Below are 18,245 nucleotides of genomic sequence, written 5' to 3'. Positions count from 1 at the left end.
TACAAATTCGCATAGCGCTACCGACACGTTCATCTTTTCCACTTTATTCAATTTTTTTTTTTTTTTTCTTCCTTTTAATGAGTTGTATAAAACGCGGTAAGTCAAATTGCCACCCTGCGACCACCCCCTGATGGGGGTACAGCTTTATTTCGGAAAGATTTGAGATAACGCCAATTTCTCAGTCGTGTAATAAGTTAAGGTACATTTCGCGTATGTAGATGCCAAGCGTTGTAGAAACCTTTTGCTCATTATTTTGACGAGAAATGATAAGTTCTCCAACCGTATAGTTTTATTTACACCTTTGTGCAACGTATTTTTTTCGACTTTGCAATTTTTCACTTCTCACTTTTCTCATAATTCACGTATCCCACTTTAAAATTTTTTTTAAAGAAATTGTAAGAGAAGTAATTACAAAAGGTATTAACTCGATTTGTTCAAAATATAATTCCTCACAACACAAGTTTCTGCAGATAGGATACCGGCACCATTTTTTTTTTTTTTTTTATCCCCCCCCTTTATTCTATGTAAAAAGTTTTATGTGCGCATAAATATTTTGATACTTCCTCAGGATTTACAGCGGCAATTTACTTTTTACGCGTCATTTTTTTTCTTAAAAAAAAAAAATAAAAATAAAAACACTTCTGAATAACACATAAGGGTAACAAATGAAAGAGTGCATGAAGCTAAATAAAATGGTTACTAAAAAGGAAATAAATTGAGGATACGAAAAAATTCTGTTAATACAGGCAAAGTGTACTCTTGCATCGGTAACAATATCATCCCAACAGGGGCAATAACTTTCCACGCGCAAAGAAAAAAAAAAAAAAAAAAAAAAAAAAAAAAAAAAAAAAATACAAAAATATTTTAGTCAGAGGGATTATATCGCAACATAATATAATGCAAAAAAAGGACGAGGAAAGAATTAACCATTTTAGCCCCCCCAAAGAAAGTTAATGAAAAAAAAAAAAAGCACAAGCATGAGTACATGCGATGGAAAGGCGTATAAAAACACGCAATAAACTTATGCATAAGATCAGTCATGCACACTATCGCATATGCACATGTTTAAACATTACTCAGGTTCGCCACAAAAAATGTACACACACATGTGCCATTTTCCATATGTGTTCATTTATTTACCACCCTCGTTCGCCTCACAGTAGAAACCGCAAGCACAGAATATAACAGATCTGGCGAGAAAATTTTGTGCAGGAAAAAAAGGAACAAGAAAATATCAGTATCCCGTATATATATGAAATGCTTCCAGGGAGTAGGTCCCATTTTAATTTTTGCTGAATCCTTTAAAGGGGGCAAAAATCCCACCTTTGCCTAAACCGAAGGATTATTTTTTTTGTGCGCCCCTGTATAGTCTCAAAATAGAGGAAGTTTGCCTTACGGAGAGTGCCCAATAGCAATCCGGTTGCTACAGATTTGCGTTGGTTCCCACTGATTAGAGTCAATTGGTATGAGTTGCTATCGTTTGACACCAACTGCTATCGGTGAGTGACCCTCAGGAAGGTGCCACCTCGGAAAGAAGGCACGCTACCAAAGAGGGATGTTCCAATTGCCCATCCCGTCGATGATACAAAAACTTCTTTGAAATAATAATAGGCGTACATTTCTACATGCACCGTTACTCTAGCACGAGGGTACTCTCTTTTTCTGGACAAGAAGTTAGAGATAGTGCCCCCCCCCCCCCCCCTGCCTACATATATATAAAATTTTTCCAACGTAAGTGAACACTATATAACGTGAAGGTATTTACACACACACACACACGCATAAGAAATAGAAGCCCCCAATTCTGGAGGCAGAATATAAGTCCAAAAGAAGAATTCCATCCGAAACATTAAAACGTGTAGAAGGTTAATCAGCAAAGATGATGCTGAACACGTTGAGGGAGCTAAACGATTACAGCAATTTTCTGCCGAAAAAAATCAAGGAAAATGTGAACAAGGAAAAGTACGAAATATTGTGCGAAATAAAAAAAATAGTTTCGCTTAAGAAAAATAACTCCTACAATGTGACGTTAGTAATCAAGCTGTACAACTTGTATGAGACCATCAATACGACCAAACACAAATCCTTCCACTTTTACATTTTTATGATTAAATATTTGTGGTACTCTCTTCACAATAAAAATATAAGCCCCAATCTAAAATCCTACATTTGCCAAACCATTTCTGGTATTCTAGAAAATATTAAAAATCACATTTTGGACGACTACTTTTTTGAATATGATAAGGAACTCATTTTTAAGGATGAAGAGTCTAGTACTTTTGTCCAACCGGAAGATGTGAGTGGCACTTGGCATGATGAGGGAAACGGTAGTGATGTAACGAACAATTCATATGAAGGAATTAGTGATCACTACTACGATGAATATAAGTACATAAATGAGAACCCAAGTGATGTGGATAGTACCACCATAAATGAAAACAAGCCACACATGCCTGCAGATAGGTACTACTTATCTATTAATGGAATTTTCGAAAGGGGAGATGAAAATAGCAGCTCATTTTTTAACGAAGAAGTTCTAATAAATGGAAAGGATGAAGGATTTCGTCTATATATTCAAAAGTGTATATTTAGCATTATTGATTATAAGTACCTCTTTAGCTTATTTTATAATTATCTCAGTAACAATTCAAAGAAGCAGGATGGATATAGTCACAATGCGTACAAGAATTTCATCACGTCAGTTATTAACTTGTTAGCAATGCTGAGACCCTTTTGTTATTACAACATTGATGTGCATAACTTGCTTTTTAATTTTTCGCTAAATAATATATTTTCCAGCAAATATGAGGAATACGTGGACATGAGGGGTGATTTTCTTCTGGAGTGCGCGAATCGGGTTGGAGAATGCGCCCAGGAAATGAATCAAAGCGATGCCACAGATGGAAACCATGATGATAATAATTGCGTCAATGAGGGGAAGGACAAGCATGGTGGAGGTCGGGACGATTGCTCCATATTTGCCATTAACTTCGAAATGAACAAACGAACCAACACCGGAGTGGTACTGGACGACAATTACATGAAGCACAAACTAGGGGAAGGGGGAAATGCATTCATCGGAATGATAGACGAATCGGTCCTACGGAATGTAGACCTAGCGACCTACCCTATTGAGAAGTTAGAAATTTGTCCAAGATACAATACGGTGTTTTTAAACTTTGTAATTCTAAGTCAGTTAGGATCAGATGATTTATGCTTTAAGTTAATAAAATACGAAAAGGCTCTCCATCTGTATAGAAAGTTAAGAAGGTACAACTGGCACAGTATCAATTATGCTTTCGTCAGAATTGTATACAAGGGATTAAAATATGCCTATATGTATAACATCAGTTTGGAGAAGCAAATGAAGGAGATAGTTAGACTCCTCTTTTTCTTATTCCTATATTATATAAAATTACCTTGTAATGTTCAGTTAAGTTCCGCCAAAAAATACATTCCAGATGATTACAATTTACTTATTAATGATGATGATAGTGTCGTGAAAACTATTTCGAAGACGTTTGTTTTTTTACTAAATAAAATGTATCGAAAGGTGAAGGTAACCGGGGGGAATAGTGCGGAGGAAGTCAAGCAAAAGCAGCTGGAGGCAAAGATGAGGGAGAAAGAGTTACTGCAGGCTTTTCTCTCCCTTCTGAATGACGAAAATTTTAATTTAAGCGTTTTCGATGAGGTGACAAATGATGGAGAAGGCCAGGAAGGCGATGGAGGAAAAGGAAATAAAAGAAAAATATCTTCCTTGTTTCATGATCTGGATACACACGAATTCTTTAACATTATTACTTGTCTGTTTATGCCACACATACACCCCTCCAGCGTTGGGAAGCATCTCGGGAATATCAACTTGTTCATAAACACCTTCCTCTTTTCCTTCATTAGGAAATTGAAAAGGGAGAGTTTGTATTTGAAGCGGATGAAAGTTCGCCGGAAGACCCCAAAAAATGATAATCTAATGGGTGGAGGGAATGTCTATAGTGAAGTATCCATCAATCTGCATGACGAAGCAGATGATTACGTTTCGAAATATTTCATCTCAGAGGAAGAGAAAAAGTTTGTCATGGAAAAGTTCACACAGTTAGCAGTGCAGGGAATGTTTCCAAAGGGTAACAAAGGAGTTAGTCTTTTCGAAAACATTCTAAAGCATATATGTGTAGTGGATATAAACTGCCTGGATATTTTCGTTAAGAAAATGTTAGAATGCCTTATCAATGTAAACACTTCAACCCAAATATGTAATTGCCTTTTATCTCTATGCCTAATATTACCACTTCTGATTAGGTATAAGGCTGGTCATTTGAAGGAGTTGCTCTCCGTTATGATCATGGGTATTGATATCTGCGATGTGTACAAAAGCTTCACGATCTTCTCCTTCCTAAGCATTTTATTTTCGTACATTTGTATTGTGAAAATTGAGAATGTAGGAGGAGGAAAAGGGGTGGACCTGAAAATTGCCATAAGAGAGTACACAAAATTTATGCAAATGGAAGGAAGTCAGGCGTACACTTTGCACTTGCTAAATGATGAGCAGATCGAGGAGGTTATGAAAGAGCGAAAAGAACTAGTCGACTATCTATGCTACTGGATCCATGAATTTTTTGACAAAATTTTGTACTTTATAAAATTTACAAAAAATGAGAAAAGTAAAGATAGCAAAAAGATGAATGGGGAAAAGAAGGAAAACAAAGTGGGAAATGATATTTACACCGGATTGAAGACCACATTAATTTCTCTCTTTATTCATTTAGATCACGACATTTTGTATGAATTGTGTGAGAAATTCTTAAACAATATCGACCAGGAAAACGCCAAGTCGTTGTCTATCATTCCGTTGGCCTTCGGGATGGTAAATAACAAAAAAATCTACGACATGCTTTTTAATGCGTTTTATAAGAAGCTCATCACGAAGAGAAAGAAAAAGCGGTTAGTACATGCGGTGACATCGTCGGATGGAGCAGTCTCCACGCAAGAAGAGGAGGAATATTTCACTTACTCGAAGAACGAGTACGCCAATGACGACACGGTCAAGTGCTACCTGCATTTTTTGTCAAACTTAATCAGAAGAGCCAGAAATGAATATATCAATTTGGAGGATATTTACAACTTAATCGAAATATATATCATTGAAGATAACAATGTTGCCTTTAAATACATTTGTAAAATTATGTATAGATTTCTGGAGATCAATTTTTCTCTATCGGTGAAGGAATATGCATGTTTTAAGATTGAAGAAAATATTAGTGCACAAGAGAAAATTCGTACCCTCGCAGGGTGGGGAATCCCCTGGTACATTCTGAACAATGCCAAAAACGATGGAAATGTGCTGCCAAATAAAACGTGTGAACAGGAACAAGTAATGCACACCACTCAGAATTATGAAGAGGGGCTAACTAAGGGGGATTGCATCAATGGAAGATTCTCCGATGGTGCACAATTCAACGCGGATGAAATGATAAAATGGAAAATGCCATCAAGAGAAAATGTAAAAGTCGGGAAGAGGTTCATGTACATTCTATTGGACTATCTGCTCGATCTGATAATCCAGTGTGGTGTTCCAGTGTCTACCCCCAATCTGATAAAATATGTGGAAAAGAGAAAATTAAGAGAAAAAAAGATCCAATGGAAATTCCCCCTAAACCATTCTAATGTGATTTCTAGAATTTACAAAATAATTAAATGCATCGTTAAACCACTTAGTTGTTTATATCCAGATGAAAGGTACAATTATAATAACCTCTTAGTGAAGTGCCACGTGGTGAATACAAAACTCTCCTTCTACCTGTACGTCTACTTGTGCGAAATCGTCGTGACCTTATCTTTACACGTTTTAAAGATACCCAAGCAAATTTTGAGCATGTCCTTATATGCTAAGTACAATCCTAACGATGATAGACTGGAGCATAGATCCTCCTTCAGCTCGGTGAATAGTGAAAACAGTGTTAACGATGTAAGCGTAAAGCAGATATTGGTAGATAAGAATGAGTTAAAAAAATTAAAAGAAGATTTCTTCACAAATATTATTAATAATAGGGAGGAGAGTATTAAGGCTGATGCCAAAATGCAGCGGAAAATTATAAAGTCTATACATTTCCTACTCTTAAAATGCAACGATAGTCCGAACACCACTATGTATAATGAATATATTAATAGTGTGCTTTCCTTCACATATAATATTTACCCATACAGCTACAATTATGATATCATTAAGAGTCAGTACGTTAATAACATATTATCTCTGTACAATGAAAGATTGAAGCAAAGGAAGAAAAACTACTGCTTTAAGGGTTATCGAGAACAGCTGTGCAATATTTTATTTTTCACCAACTTGTCCATTTATTCTCAAGTTCGATCATATGCTCAGAGCACCACGAAGCTCGTTTTGCCTACTTTTAAAATTATCAAAATTCCCTTTCTCAAAATATGCTCCTTTTATCTGAAAAATTACATCAAGCTGTACATCTTGATGAAGAGCGAACAGAACAAGGAACCGTACACGGAGAGTACAGCAGACATCGGCATAAGCAACGCCACACATGCGGCGATAAATAATTCAACCAATGGCCCGATGAACGAACCGATAAGCGATCCTACAAATAGCGGAAGCCTTACCAAGCTCAGCACCCTGAAGAGCCTAGGTGAATTGAACAACCACGACTACTTCGAGAACAAGTGCATCAGTTGCTTCAACGGAATCCTGATAAACATATCTAGCAACTCTGGGCTGATAAAAAAGATCAGCACCGATCTAAACCTGCTCAGGAAGTACATAAAAATTATCCTAAACATATTAAGACTGGAAATACAGAAGGATGAAGTAACCCTAAAGTGCATGAAACTAGTTTATGCTATAATTAATAGCAGATTTATAAAAAATCAAGAAGCCAGCACCGTAGGGGAAGAAAAAAAAAAAAAAAAAAGTCTGAACGGATTATTTTTATTTCTAAAGGAAGAGAGCGAAAAGAAGAATAACGTCTACGCGCAAATCGTCATTTTATCTTTCCTCATTTGTTATGAGAATTTTGTAATTCTCAATCACAGCGAGTTTTATTTTAGCTACCTGCTAGAAAATCTGATGATAAAAAAAAACGTGAATGTGTATAACCTAGCCTATTACGGATTTATTAAGTTTCTAAAATACTTCAACAGGAATGTTGATAAGGGTATTGTGCCTGCCCACATTATGGACGTGTTCAAAAGCCCAGATGTGTACAACAATTTTGTGGAGGTATGCATATATAAAAATTTGAAGAGCAAGAAAAAGAGCAACAGCATAAATGCCATCATTGTGAACTTATCGAAAATACAAAAATCGTTTAAAGGTTTTGCCCACATTAGCGAGACACACATAAAGGATTTTTTCTACTACTATGAGTTTTTCAAATTTTTGGTTAATCTCCAGAATGAATATGATGAGCAGTCAAGGGGGGATGCTACATCCGGAGTGGTACATACGGACGAGTTGTATATCCCAGTGAAGAAACAGGACGACGGGGAAGGGGAAGCCATACCAGGGGATGTGCATCAATTGGGTGAAGAACAAAGCACTATAAAGAAAGAGGGTGTGTGTCCCCATTTTAATTTTTTTCAGAGGATTATCCACAATTTGAAGGAACTACAACAAGATGTGCATGCCGATAACGAGTACAAATCTACCTTCATTTCGCTAGTTTGCCCTTTGCTTTTTTCCCTGAGAAAATTAAAAAGGAGGGAAATGGCAGATACAATTTTGGAAAGCATCATTTCATTGCTGGAAAAAGAAATAGCCGTTGTAAATATGGATGTATATACCATATGGATGTATTATTTTCATCTACTTTTTATTAATATAAAGAAGAAGGATCTTGACAAGTACGAAAAGTTGTTTAAGTTTTGTTTATGTTTCAATTTTCAAGACACATCCAATTTAATTTTTAAAAAAAAAACACAGCTGTTAAGTATAATGCTTATGTACAGTATGCACAAGAATATCCACCTTATAGATAACCACCTAATGGAGTTCCTAAAGTTGATTGACAATGACAACATAACGGTTAGACAAGTGGTGGGGGATCTTTTAGCCTACTTACTTTACGTACTTCACGATAATAGGTACTATTCCCACTTGAAATGCATGTACCTGAGGATATTAATGTATTTGTACAAAAGAAGCTGTGAGGTTATTGAATACCTTCAAGGGAAGGAAACCTTGTCGAAGCAGTCTAAATTTATTTATACGTTGGAGACACTAGCTTATATTACTATTACAATTTTTTCGATTAGAAGCATGTATGTGCTAAATAATATCAGCATTCCATTTTTGAAGATGTTTATTTTGTCATTCCAGCTCGTCGACAATTTTATCAACGAGATTGTTAACAAAGCCATCAACTGCTTCATGTGCCCCTCGCTCTACTTGTTCCAGTTTGAAAAAATCACATATGCGCAATCGGCGGCGCAATTGGCGGTGCAATCAGACGACGCATGTGTCACATGTGGTACAAACGATATTTGCGAAATAGCCACACCAGAACTAATTAGTAGCTTCGATATACTACTTAAAGACAATTTGGGAAATATATTCATAAAAGAGTTAAGCCACTTGTTAAGGAAAAGCAACTGGAAGATTCGCAATTGCGTATTACAATTTTGTTTCTACTTTCATGCATACTACTGCATATTTTTTTACAGCCGAACGGAAAATACCTTTCTCCTAAATGTCTTCATATCTTTGTTAGTTGACAATTATATTGAGATTCAAAATTTATCGCGCCATATTTTGTCATCCGTGCTATGTTTCTATGACAGCCAGACTGTCCAGAGCATTTCTCAATACTTTTTAACCGTGGCCAATGAGAAAACCATATTACCTTCACCACAAAGGGAGAATCTAGAAACGAGTAATAGCAACAAACTGATGGAGAAGAAAAAAACGGTCGCCATTTACGCCCTCATCAGTGTTATAAATTCATTCCCGAATCATATCCCCCACTGGCTCCCGAACATTTTAATCAGCGTAGCCAAAATGTCAAATAATAAGGTGCATATCATAAAGAAGGAGATAGAGAAATGCATCCAGAACTTTTTGAGGACCCACAAGGACGAATGGGAGTACAAGTACAAGTTGGTTTTCACGGAGGACCAGCTAAACATCTTGGATATGTACAAAGGCGGTCTTAATTATTTCACCTAAGGCAGGGCCATTCTATGAATTGTCATAGCGCCGCCATGGGCTCTGACAAGACGAATCAAAAACCAGGTATTACAAGAAAAAAAAAAGTGGCACATAGTATTGAACATCCACTGGCAGTGCATCCCTCGCATGTGTGCTTGAAAAAATTGGAGGACGAGGCGGACCAGCCGACAATCGCACAACATACATATACTATCACCTGTACTGAAAGTGAAGTGAATTTATCCCTCCCCGTTTTTATTCCCTTTGCGCGTTCCTTTTAATCAAGAAATTTCCTTGTCAAGGGGGCATGAGACGCAGTCATAAACAATCGTCTTCACGGGATGTCCAAATTGCAGTGATGTTGAATTTCCTTGAAAATGTTTATGCTGGAAAAAAAAAGGGGGAAAAGTGTGTACACGCAAGTGTAGAAATGGGAAGATCCACATATCGGCGCCCCTAAATCGGCTAATCATAATGGCCAACTTGGTGCTGCGAAGTTGCAAGCTCGGGAAAATCCCATTTGATATAAATTCTAACACAAAAAAAAAAAAAAGAAAAAAGAAAAAAGAAAAAAAAGCGGTGCAGCGCGGCACACTTTAAGGCTTACTAATTGTGCGTCGAAAATTTCGAAATATGTATGGGGATTTTTTCAAGCTGATAAAAATTTTTGATTGCTTCAAGACGTTCATCAGCTTTTGTGCTGAACTTGTCACTCTTTGTGCAGATGACTCTGAAAGGTATGTTCGTTTTTCTGTGAAGGGAGCGAGAAAAAAAGTGAGACGTGATAAGCGAACTTGTGTGTCTGTGTGTGTGTGGGAAAATGGGCGAAACATGCAAACGCATCACTCACACATGGTTTTACATACTTTATCGCGTCCACTATGGATACGTCAATCTTCTGTATGTCCACGCTCATGTCGATAAGAACAAAAAACAGGCATATTTGATTTCGCAGAAATATGTAGTCCTCTAAGTTCTTTCTCAAGAACTCCATCTTCTTTTTGCCTATTCCTGCAGCATAGCCAAATCCAGGCATGTCTGTCAAAATGAACAACTTTTTTTTCTTGCCATTTTCAAAAGAATATAAATTTATCGACCTTGTACACCCGCTGTTCTTGGAAACCTTCACATTTGCATGCTCATTCACGTTGATAAGATATTTTATGAAGTTCCTCAAAAAGGTTGACTTCCCTACGTTGCTCCGCCCAAGTATGCATATTTCATTTACACCGTAATTCTCAATTTTCTCGTAATTGTAAAACTTTCCTGGAGGTGTGGAGGAAAAAACACACAAGTTCGCTGTTAACTTAGCTCATAGGGACACAACCAAGGTGCTAAATACCACTTTGTATGTAAAACTACCATTTCATGAAAAAGAAATGGTGAAGAAAAACAATGTGTGAACTATTCTTTATATATAGCAGTATAAGAAAAAAAACTCCTCTTATTTAATAAATGGTGCAAGGAGAATTTGGAAATGAGCACTTAAAAAAAAAAATTCTTAAGCTTTGCCTCTTAATCGGGGAAAGTATATTCCCATCGGGATGGTAACGCAAAATGGGAAAAGATACATAATGTGATACTGCAAAAAGAGAGATAACCACCCCAGGATGTGCACAAGTTGTACACTCGATTATTGTCTTTTATGCTATTTTCGCTGTTTTCTTTTTTTTTCACCTAAAAAGGAAACCTGCTTAACATCCGATATGCTAAACTTTTTGTTGACTACAAGAAAGTTTTTCAAATTGCTCTTAAGCTTGTTAAAGCTGATATTTTTGAAAGGCTTATATTCGAGATCTTCCTTCTTTTTAGTGTCTACAAAGGGAAGCAGAACGGAGGTGTAAAAAAGGACAAGGGATGCGTTACATACACGATAGGTTTGGAAGGAACCACAACAGATAGAAATATATTTGTGTGTAGTTTCCCCAAAAAGGTTACCTTCAAAAAGGCGGAAATTTGAGCTTGTCACCAGTTTGGTGGTTTCCCTTTTGGGAATGAAACAACAAAGACGAATCACATTAAGGAAAAGCACCCAAAAAAAAGGGGAGACGGGCGATTTAACTAAGTTTCGCATTTATCATAAGAAGATGAAGGAGTTCTTGCGGTACAGCAGGGATAGTAAGGAAAAGGCACATTTAGCGACCGAACGAATGGACAAACTCCTGGTTATCACATTTTCACCTAAAAATCGGTAAAGCGGATATGCAGCGAAAAGCGTGCGCAGGTGTAGCATACATATCCGGACCATCTATGTTATGCACTGTGTAGCCAAATGATGGCCATAAAAATTTTCTTCAATATGTGCACGTTGCGCAAAATGGTACTCATTGCGTGGCACATACACACATATACATATATACATGCACCCGTACAAGTATATACTCCCCCCTTCATCAATTTGAAAACCGGTGAACCGGGGAACAAACTGTGAATGTAAAAGTCAACGCATCAGGGTTTAGCTCGGCAGGGTGAACGCACGTCTTTCGAAGGTACAAAAAACGGGAAGCTCGCATCCATTCACAGTTGTTAACACGTTTTTTTGTGTCCCGCATTTGCTCCATTTTTGCTCCATTTTTGCTCCATTTTTACTCCATTTTTACTCCATTTTTTTTTTTACTTTTATTTTTTTGTTTTTTCCATGGCGAATAATGTCGACTGTGACGTAGCCATCCGATGTGCTGTTCAAAATTTCGTGCACCTAAAAAGTGGTAAATAACGGAAAGGGATAAATTGAAAAAAAAAAAAAAAAAAAAAAAAAAAAAAAGAGAAAAAAAGAAGAAACAGGCCTTCCCCTCAGCAGTACTAATTTTCAACCGAGGGGAAATATCATAAAAGCATACGAAATATCATAAATATATATGGACATAAAAGCAACATTGTTTATTTTATTTTATTTTTATTTTTTTTCATTCTGCTTATCCTGTTAACATCGCAAATGTTTTTAATCTTCGTGTTGTTAATCCTCAACATGATATCTCCTTTCGTTATTCCGGCAACGTCCGCAGGTGAGTTAACCAAAACGTCCTGTATTTTTAGTTCTTCTGAAAAAGGGGAAATTCTCATGGGGGTGTATTTATTATTGCAACAACCATGAATCGGCATTGGGAGGGAATTTTCCTCCCAAAATGGTCATTAAAGAAAACAAGAAAAAAAAGAGACGCAAATAAGTGTTGCTCGGCTGATAAACATATATATATATATATATATATATATATATATTTGAAGGCAGAATTTGCCTGTGTAATTGTCATTACCATTTTTGCAATTTTTATAAACTGCGGAGATACTTTGTTCTTTTTCTCTCAAGACAATTCCTGATGGCATTTATGATGGCAATGCAGAGGTTGGTTGTCCACACGAAGAGTTGTTGCGTGTACATGTACGCACATATGTGTACATGTATATGTGCCCTTTGGCATACATTTATATATTTTTGTTTATTTTATTTTTTCGAATAAGCACCCAGAAATGGTTCCTTGTATGTCCCTTCTTCTTGCAAGTGGGTTGTGATGTTTTTTAAAATATTCACGGGTAAGGCCAATCTGTTTATTAAATGGAAAACACAAGGGTGAGAGGATTACCATAAATTATAATTTTTTTTTTTTTTTTTTACCAAATTGAATTGATTCGTGAGAGTAATCATTTTGTTTTTGTTCATTCTGCGACGCGCTTCTTCATTGCATACCCGTAATTATCTATTTTTTTTTGTATCATTCCTACGAGATTTCCATGCTTGTCGATTAGTGGCGATCCCGACATGCCTTAAAATTAGAGGTGCGCAAATGATGTTCATGTGGCTAAGCGGTTCACCTGGGTGAGTTACTCATACAACCTGATTGCAACTCGATGTATGTGGCCCCATTGCCAAGAAATGCTAACCTTTGTTAATCGGATTGCTTATTTGAATAAAGGGATATAAACAGGTTTTTTCCTTTTCGGAAAAGTTTTCAAATTTGGTGAAGGTCTGTCTAGGTTGATTTACGACACCGATACTGCAGGTCCCTTTATCGAAATTCTAAAAATGTTCGCAAGGAAAATGGAGTCGCCTTTTAGCCCACATGTGGGAACACATTCAGGCTGCAACAAAATAATAATAATGGGGGAGCAACCAGAAAAAAAAAAAAAAAAAAAAAAAAAAAATGAAACACACAAGTGCGAATACCTGTATTTGTCCATAAGTGATTACTGTTTCTCCTGGCTTCAACAATTCCCTGCTGGGGTCTAAGTTTAAAATTGGATTATACATAAAGTGCTCAATGAAAAGGAGGCCTTCCCTGCTGGGGTCTAAGTTTAAAATTGGATTATACATAAAGTGTTCAATGAAAAGGAGGCCTTTGCGCGCATTATTTGTATGTCTCTTACTTAGAGGTATGTGGTTAAACTGTTCCTCCGAGATAATTTTCATGACGCATATGTCTGATTCTGCCATTTGGTGATAGTGCGTGGAGAAGTGTATGAAAAAAAATGTGCGTGTGTGTGTGTGTATGTGTATGTATACGTGTGTAACTATACGCATGGCCATAGGAACAACCCGTATGGTAGCTGTTAAGGGGGAATTTCTCCAACGGTAGTTGGTTCCTCCTTCCATGAGTGCTAGGTATAGAAAGGTTACCCCTGTGCAAACCAGCCACGGTTGCCACATAAAAGTTGTCTTCATTTTTGATAACGAATGTTCCCTCTGTATTCTTCAGGAGTTTTTTTTTTTTTTTTTTTTTGAAGGGACGAAATGGGTAAGTGCTAAGAGTGCATTTTTTTGTCGGAAGGCAACTAAGACACGTTGATACGTCGCCAGTTGCCAAGACGTAACGTGCCTGTGTAGTCATTTCTTTACCGTTATGTTATGTGCAGCCGTTAGAACGTATCCTTTTCGCGCGAAGAAAAATGGGAAAAAAAAAAAAAAAAAATGGGTATAGCGAAGAAAATTTCCATGAAAAGGTACATAGCAATTTAAGCGATTAAATATTGTGGGGGAAATAATGGGTTGAATAAACTTCGCCCCGTAGTACATCTTTTTTCGAGGAGCAAAATTCCACCCTTTGAACAAACAGTAAGTTCAAATGTGCTCCCAACATACACTTGCTAAGTGTTTTTTTTTTTTTTTTTTTTTTTTTTTTTTTTTTTGCTGTGCATATGTTTGTACCTCTTTTGTCGTAAATGAATCCAGAACCGAGGAATGCCAGTTGATCTAACTTAAAGCGAAATTCTGAAGAGTCATTTTGTTTGTAGATTTTATAAATCGTAACAAAGCTGGTCAAAAGGTTGTCCGAAATGGACGAATAATAATCTAACTGCTTTGGAAATTCTAAATAGCTCTTTGGCAAAACAAAAAGGGTCCGAAAAATTGTATCACATAAATTAAAACAAAAATGAAGTAAAGAATGGGCAACATATTTCACATATTCTTTAACGTAGTAAATAATTAGATAGGTTGCTAATTTAGAAGTTCCCTTCTTCTCGGGTTGTGTATTTTGCTCTAGCTGGTCGTTCTCTGAGGGTGCGTCATGGGCACCGTGACTGAGGCGATGTTCTGGCTTATGCTCAAAGGTACAATCGCATCCATCGACAGGGGTGATAGGGCTGCCGATCGCACTTTCGCAGAGAGACACATGAACCATTCCCATGGACATGTTACAAAAACTACACATAATGTTTAGCTCATTTTTTACACCATTAATAATGTCACCATAATTGCGCACAAATTTGTCTGCAAATTGTTCAGCACGCAGCTTCGAGAAAGGGAAGGAATCGCGAATCCGCAGATGCTTTGTTCTGCAGTATAATATCCACATGTAGGTTCCCCTCATTTGTGTGTTTTTAAGTTTCTAGGTGCCGGAGGAGGAAGGGCTGCTCGCATGCTTTCACGCGGCATGGGCATGCAAGATGGTGTGGAGAACTGGTGAAAAGTGTTACGCCAAAATGGAGAAAAAAAAGAAAAACAGTATATTATACTACACAACGACTCACAAATTATAAAACAATTCAGTAATGCAAACCACCCACGAGGTGTGGAAAATGAACGAAAGGGAAAAAATATTGGGCGCAAATTTTCTATCCTTAATGTACTCTTTAGGAATGGCATCGATATGCGGGAATGGGGCACTTTTCGCTTGGCACCTCTTTTATGCACTCTTTCCAATTACCACTGTAAATTCGGAGAAAAAAAAAAAAAAAAAAAAAAAAAGGCAAATGGAAGGCTTTCTTCACAATGGAATCTCAGTGGAAACATGTTGGATGCTAAGTCCAAGCGTAAATGTGAACACACGTGCAGACTTCTCCAAAATGTGGCAGATATATTCCTCCTTACAAAACATTCACACGTAAACCCTTTTGCCGTTAAGTACCTCCCCCAAATATACGGTGTGTGTGTGTTTGACGGGTTAAGAGGCCTCTACCATCCCATCCGATGGCATCCTACCGCATGTCCGATAAGGTATGTAACATCATCTTAATTTTGTTAAATTTTTCAGAGTGTTGTAAAAGTGAGAAGAAAAAAAAAAATGAAAAGAAATTGAGACAAATCAAATCGAATAAACTCAAATCAACGCAAAACAAAGCAGACAAAGTGGCCAACGTAAAAAACCTAGAAAATATGCACAGAATTGTTTTATTTTTAAAAGTGTAAAAGAGGTAAGATAAAAAAAAAGAAAAAAAAAGAAGAAGAAATCGCAGTATTATGGATGGTGCTTATATGCAAATATGGTCCCTAATTTGCGATTTTTTTGGTAACTTGATGAATGTCCAATTGGTGAGGTCCCCCCTCATACGGTTTGGCCTCTCCTGATCGAGGACTGCTACCTCCTCACAAGGCACCCGAGGATCTAATGTTAGAGTCGTAGTTAAAGAAGGGATCGGCCACCTTCTGCTTACTAGCATGCAGAAGGGAATAAATGGTGATGATCAAAAGGGTAATCATGATGCAAAAGAAAACAATGGAGGTCCAAGCGAAAATGACAAGGGGCTCAATGAAATCTTCAGGAGTACAATCCCCATGGTTACAGGGAATGATAGATTGGATATCGTAGCGTACATCATAGCCATCACGGAGTCTGTATCCATTTCCGCAAAGGGAAGAGCAATTTGAGTTTTCAAACAAATCTATACATTTATCATTATTACAGTGTTCTTTGCCTAGGCTAACGGATTGAAGGTTAGATGTTTGCGTTTCATTTATTTCTATGCTCTGTTCCATGTATTGATTATCATTGTCTCCATCTACATTTCCCATATGGCCCATGGTGTAATCTGTGCCATTTAAAATATCATGCAGCTTTCTATCAATATCATATTTTATGTGTTTTTTTAAAATGTCTTTACTGATGGATTTTATACTTGGAGGTCTGGCTTCAAAAGTGACAATCAGGTTTCCTACGGAGATTTTTTTTTCCTTCTCATCATAATACATTGGACAGTCGTACAGTACTTCTTCTTCGTTAATGATAGGAAAAACATGTTTGTAAATATCTCCTATATGTTCAAAATGGATAGGACACTTTTTGTCAAAATAGACATTTTTTCCATTAGCCAATTTACTCCCCAATATGTAAAGTATATGTCCAGGCTCAGCTGTCACTCTGTATTTGTTTTTCGAATTGTCTTCACTTAAATTCAGTTGGTTATATAAATCAACGACGTGTTTGTTGGATAAATTTTTATTCTGAACTGGGTAATTTTTTACTGCAATTTTTGCCACTCCTTTGTGGATTTCCTTATTTTTTTCATTTTTGTTTTGGAACACGCAATGGATATAATTATTTTTCTGCACATTTTTTATTTTTAAAATTGATGATAGATATTCTGTATCGTATAACGAATTTGAAACGGACACTTGGATTTCATCATGGTTAAATACGTTGTATATGGACACTGGATTATTCCCTGATTTGTTTAATGAAATTTCTTCAAAGCACTGCGTTAAAATGTGTGTGTTTTCTCTTCCATCTCTGTATTTGGGGATAATCACTCCGATCGTGTCTCCTTGGCCAATTTCGTGATAGCACGTGACATCTGCGTAGTAGTCATCGAAGTCCAGGTTGTACTTGGACGACGAGAAGTCACACACGTATCCACGGCTCCGAACGGGAGGGCTCAGTAGGAGCACCAGAAGACAAAAGTAGCGGGCAATGTTCGACATGGTTGGTGGCGGTCTTTGTTTGCGGGCAAGTTTGGCTACGAATCGGCAGTAGAGTTACGAGTGGCGTGACAAATGCTGCAGCAAATGGATGGGACGATTTATGCGAAGCGTATCTTTATACGTGCAGGAGTAACGCAGGGGAAAAATTAAACTTTACGAAAGTGTTCATAATTGCGTAGGCGCCCCTATGAGTACGTATATGAATGTATATATGTATGTGTGTACAGGTGTTTGCAGAGCTCCCGTGAGCCTAAAACATGTGATGCGTGGACTTTGAAAAATATAAAAATGCTAATACGTTAAAGTAAAAAATTAACAAAACATAAAAGAGAGTGAATCAAACTGTTGTCTTTTTTTTTTTTTTTTTCTTGTACATAACTTAAGCATATGAACAAAAAGAGCTTCCTTCAATATGATGTGCGGAAAGAGAAATCATTCACAGTGTGCAAGGCAAATTATGTTTTGCTTAATGTGTAAAAAATAAACAACTAAAAAAATAAAAAATAAAATAAAAAAAAAGGAAGTATCAAGTGGACAGATGAATATTAACCCCTTTGGCCAGCTGGAATGTTCAAATAGCCTTCCTTTTTTTCTGCATGTAAAGGCTTATGATGAAGAAGTTTCAAAATGTATCAGAGAGGTTGAGAGACTTGTGTGTGTTTTTTTTTTTTTTTTTTTCAAAAAGAACAAAAAGAAAAAAAGAGATCATGATTTTTTCATTTACTGGGTGAATTATCATCCTTTTATAGGGATAAAAATAATTTGTTTTGCAAAAAAAATTCATGTCTCTCTGTAAAAATTGAGCACACCGACCGTTGCATAGAACAAATTCAAATAAAAAGATGCCTTTTCTGGGGCTCATCAAAATGTGTAAGGAACTTATTGAGCACATGGATTTTAAATGTGAACTCTCCCTCAAATTTTTTTTTTTTTTTTTTTTTTTTTTTT

General features: G+C 36.7%; 4 protein-coding genes across 4 annotated transcripts; 1 reads left to right on the top strand and 3 right to left on the bottom strand.

Annotated features, from left to right (window-relative positions):
• Positions 1 to 1,879: 1,879 nt before the first annotated feature.
• On the top strand, positions 1,880 to 9,184 carry PKNH_1428600 (proteasome activator complex subunit 4, putative; the record flags this gene model as incomplete). Its single annotated transcript, XM_002262133.1, has 1 exon — positions 1,880 to 9,184. One exon carries the CDS (start codon positions 1,880 to 1,882, stop codon positions 9,182 to 9,184), a length of 7,305 nt encoding a protein of 2,434 aa, XP_002262169.1.
• Positions 9,185 to 9,500: 316 nt separating this feature from the next.
• Positions 9,501 to 11,240, bottom strand: PKNH_1428500 (GTPase, putative; the record flags this gene model as incomplete). Its single annotated transcript, XM_039113650.1, has 5 exons — positions 9,501 to 9,552; positions 9,774 to 9,917; positions 10,033 to 10,432; positions 10,844 to 10,981; positions 11,105 to 11,240. The coding sequence occupies 5 exons, from the start codon at positions 11,238 to 11,240 to the stop codon at positions 9,501 to 9,503; spliced, it is 870 nt and encodes a 289-aa protein (XP_038970021.1).
• A 95-nt stretch (positions 11,241 to 11,335) lies between these two features.
• On the bottom strand, positions 11,336 to 14,970 carry PKNH_1428400 (trypsin-like serine protease, putative; the record flags this gene model as incomplete). Its single annotated transcript, XM_039113649.1, has 12 exons — positions 11,336 to 11,347; positions 11,784 to 11,864; positions 12,095 to 12,207; positions 12,421 to 12,480; positions 12,629 to 12,708; positions 12,852 to 12,927; positions 13,046 to 13,181; positions 13,329 to 13,387; positions 13,529 to 13,588; positions 13,779 to 13,851; positions 13,998 to 14,029; positions 14,307 to 14,970. 12 exons carry the CDS (start codon positions 14,968 to 14,970, stop codon positions 11,336 to 11,338), a joined length of 1,446 nt encoding a protein of 481 aa, XP_038970020.1.
• Positions 14,971 to 15,965: 995 nt separating this feature from the next.
• On the bottom strand, positions 15,966 to 17,297 carry PKNH_1428300 (sporozoite surface protein 3, putative; the record flags this gene model as incomplete). The annotated part of the gene is made up of 1 exon (XM_002262131.1): positions 15,966 to 17,297. The coding sequence occupies one exon, from the start codon at positions 17,295 to 17,297 to the stop codon at positions 15,966 to 15,968; it is 1,332 nt and encodes a 443-aa protein (XP_002262167.1).
• Between the last annotated feature and the right edge of the window lie 948 nt (positions 17,298 to 18,245).

Source organism: Plasmodium knowlesi (assembly GCF_000006355.2).
Source record: "Plasmodium knowlesi strain H genome assembly, chromosome: 14".
In the NCBI taxonomy this organism is placed as follows: Eukaryota; Apicomplexa; class Aconoidasida; order Haemosporida; family Plasmodiidae; genus Plasmodium; species Plasmodium knowlesi.
This window is presented reverse-complemented; position numbering and strand designations above follow the sequence as displayed.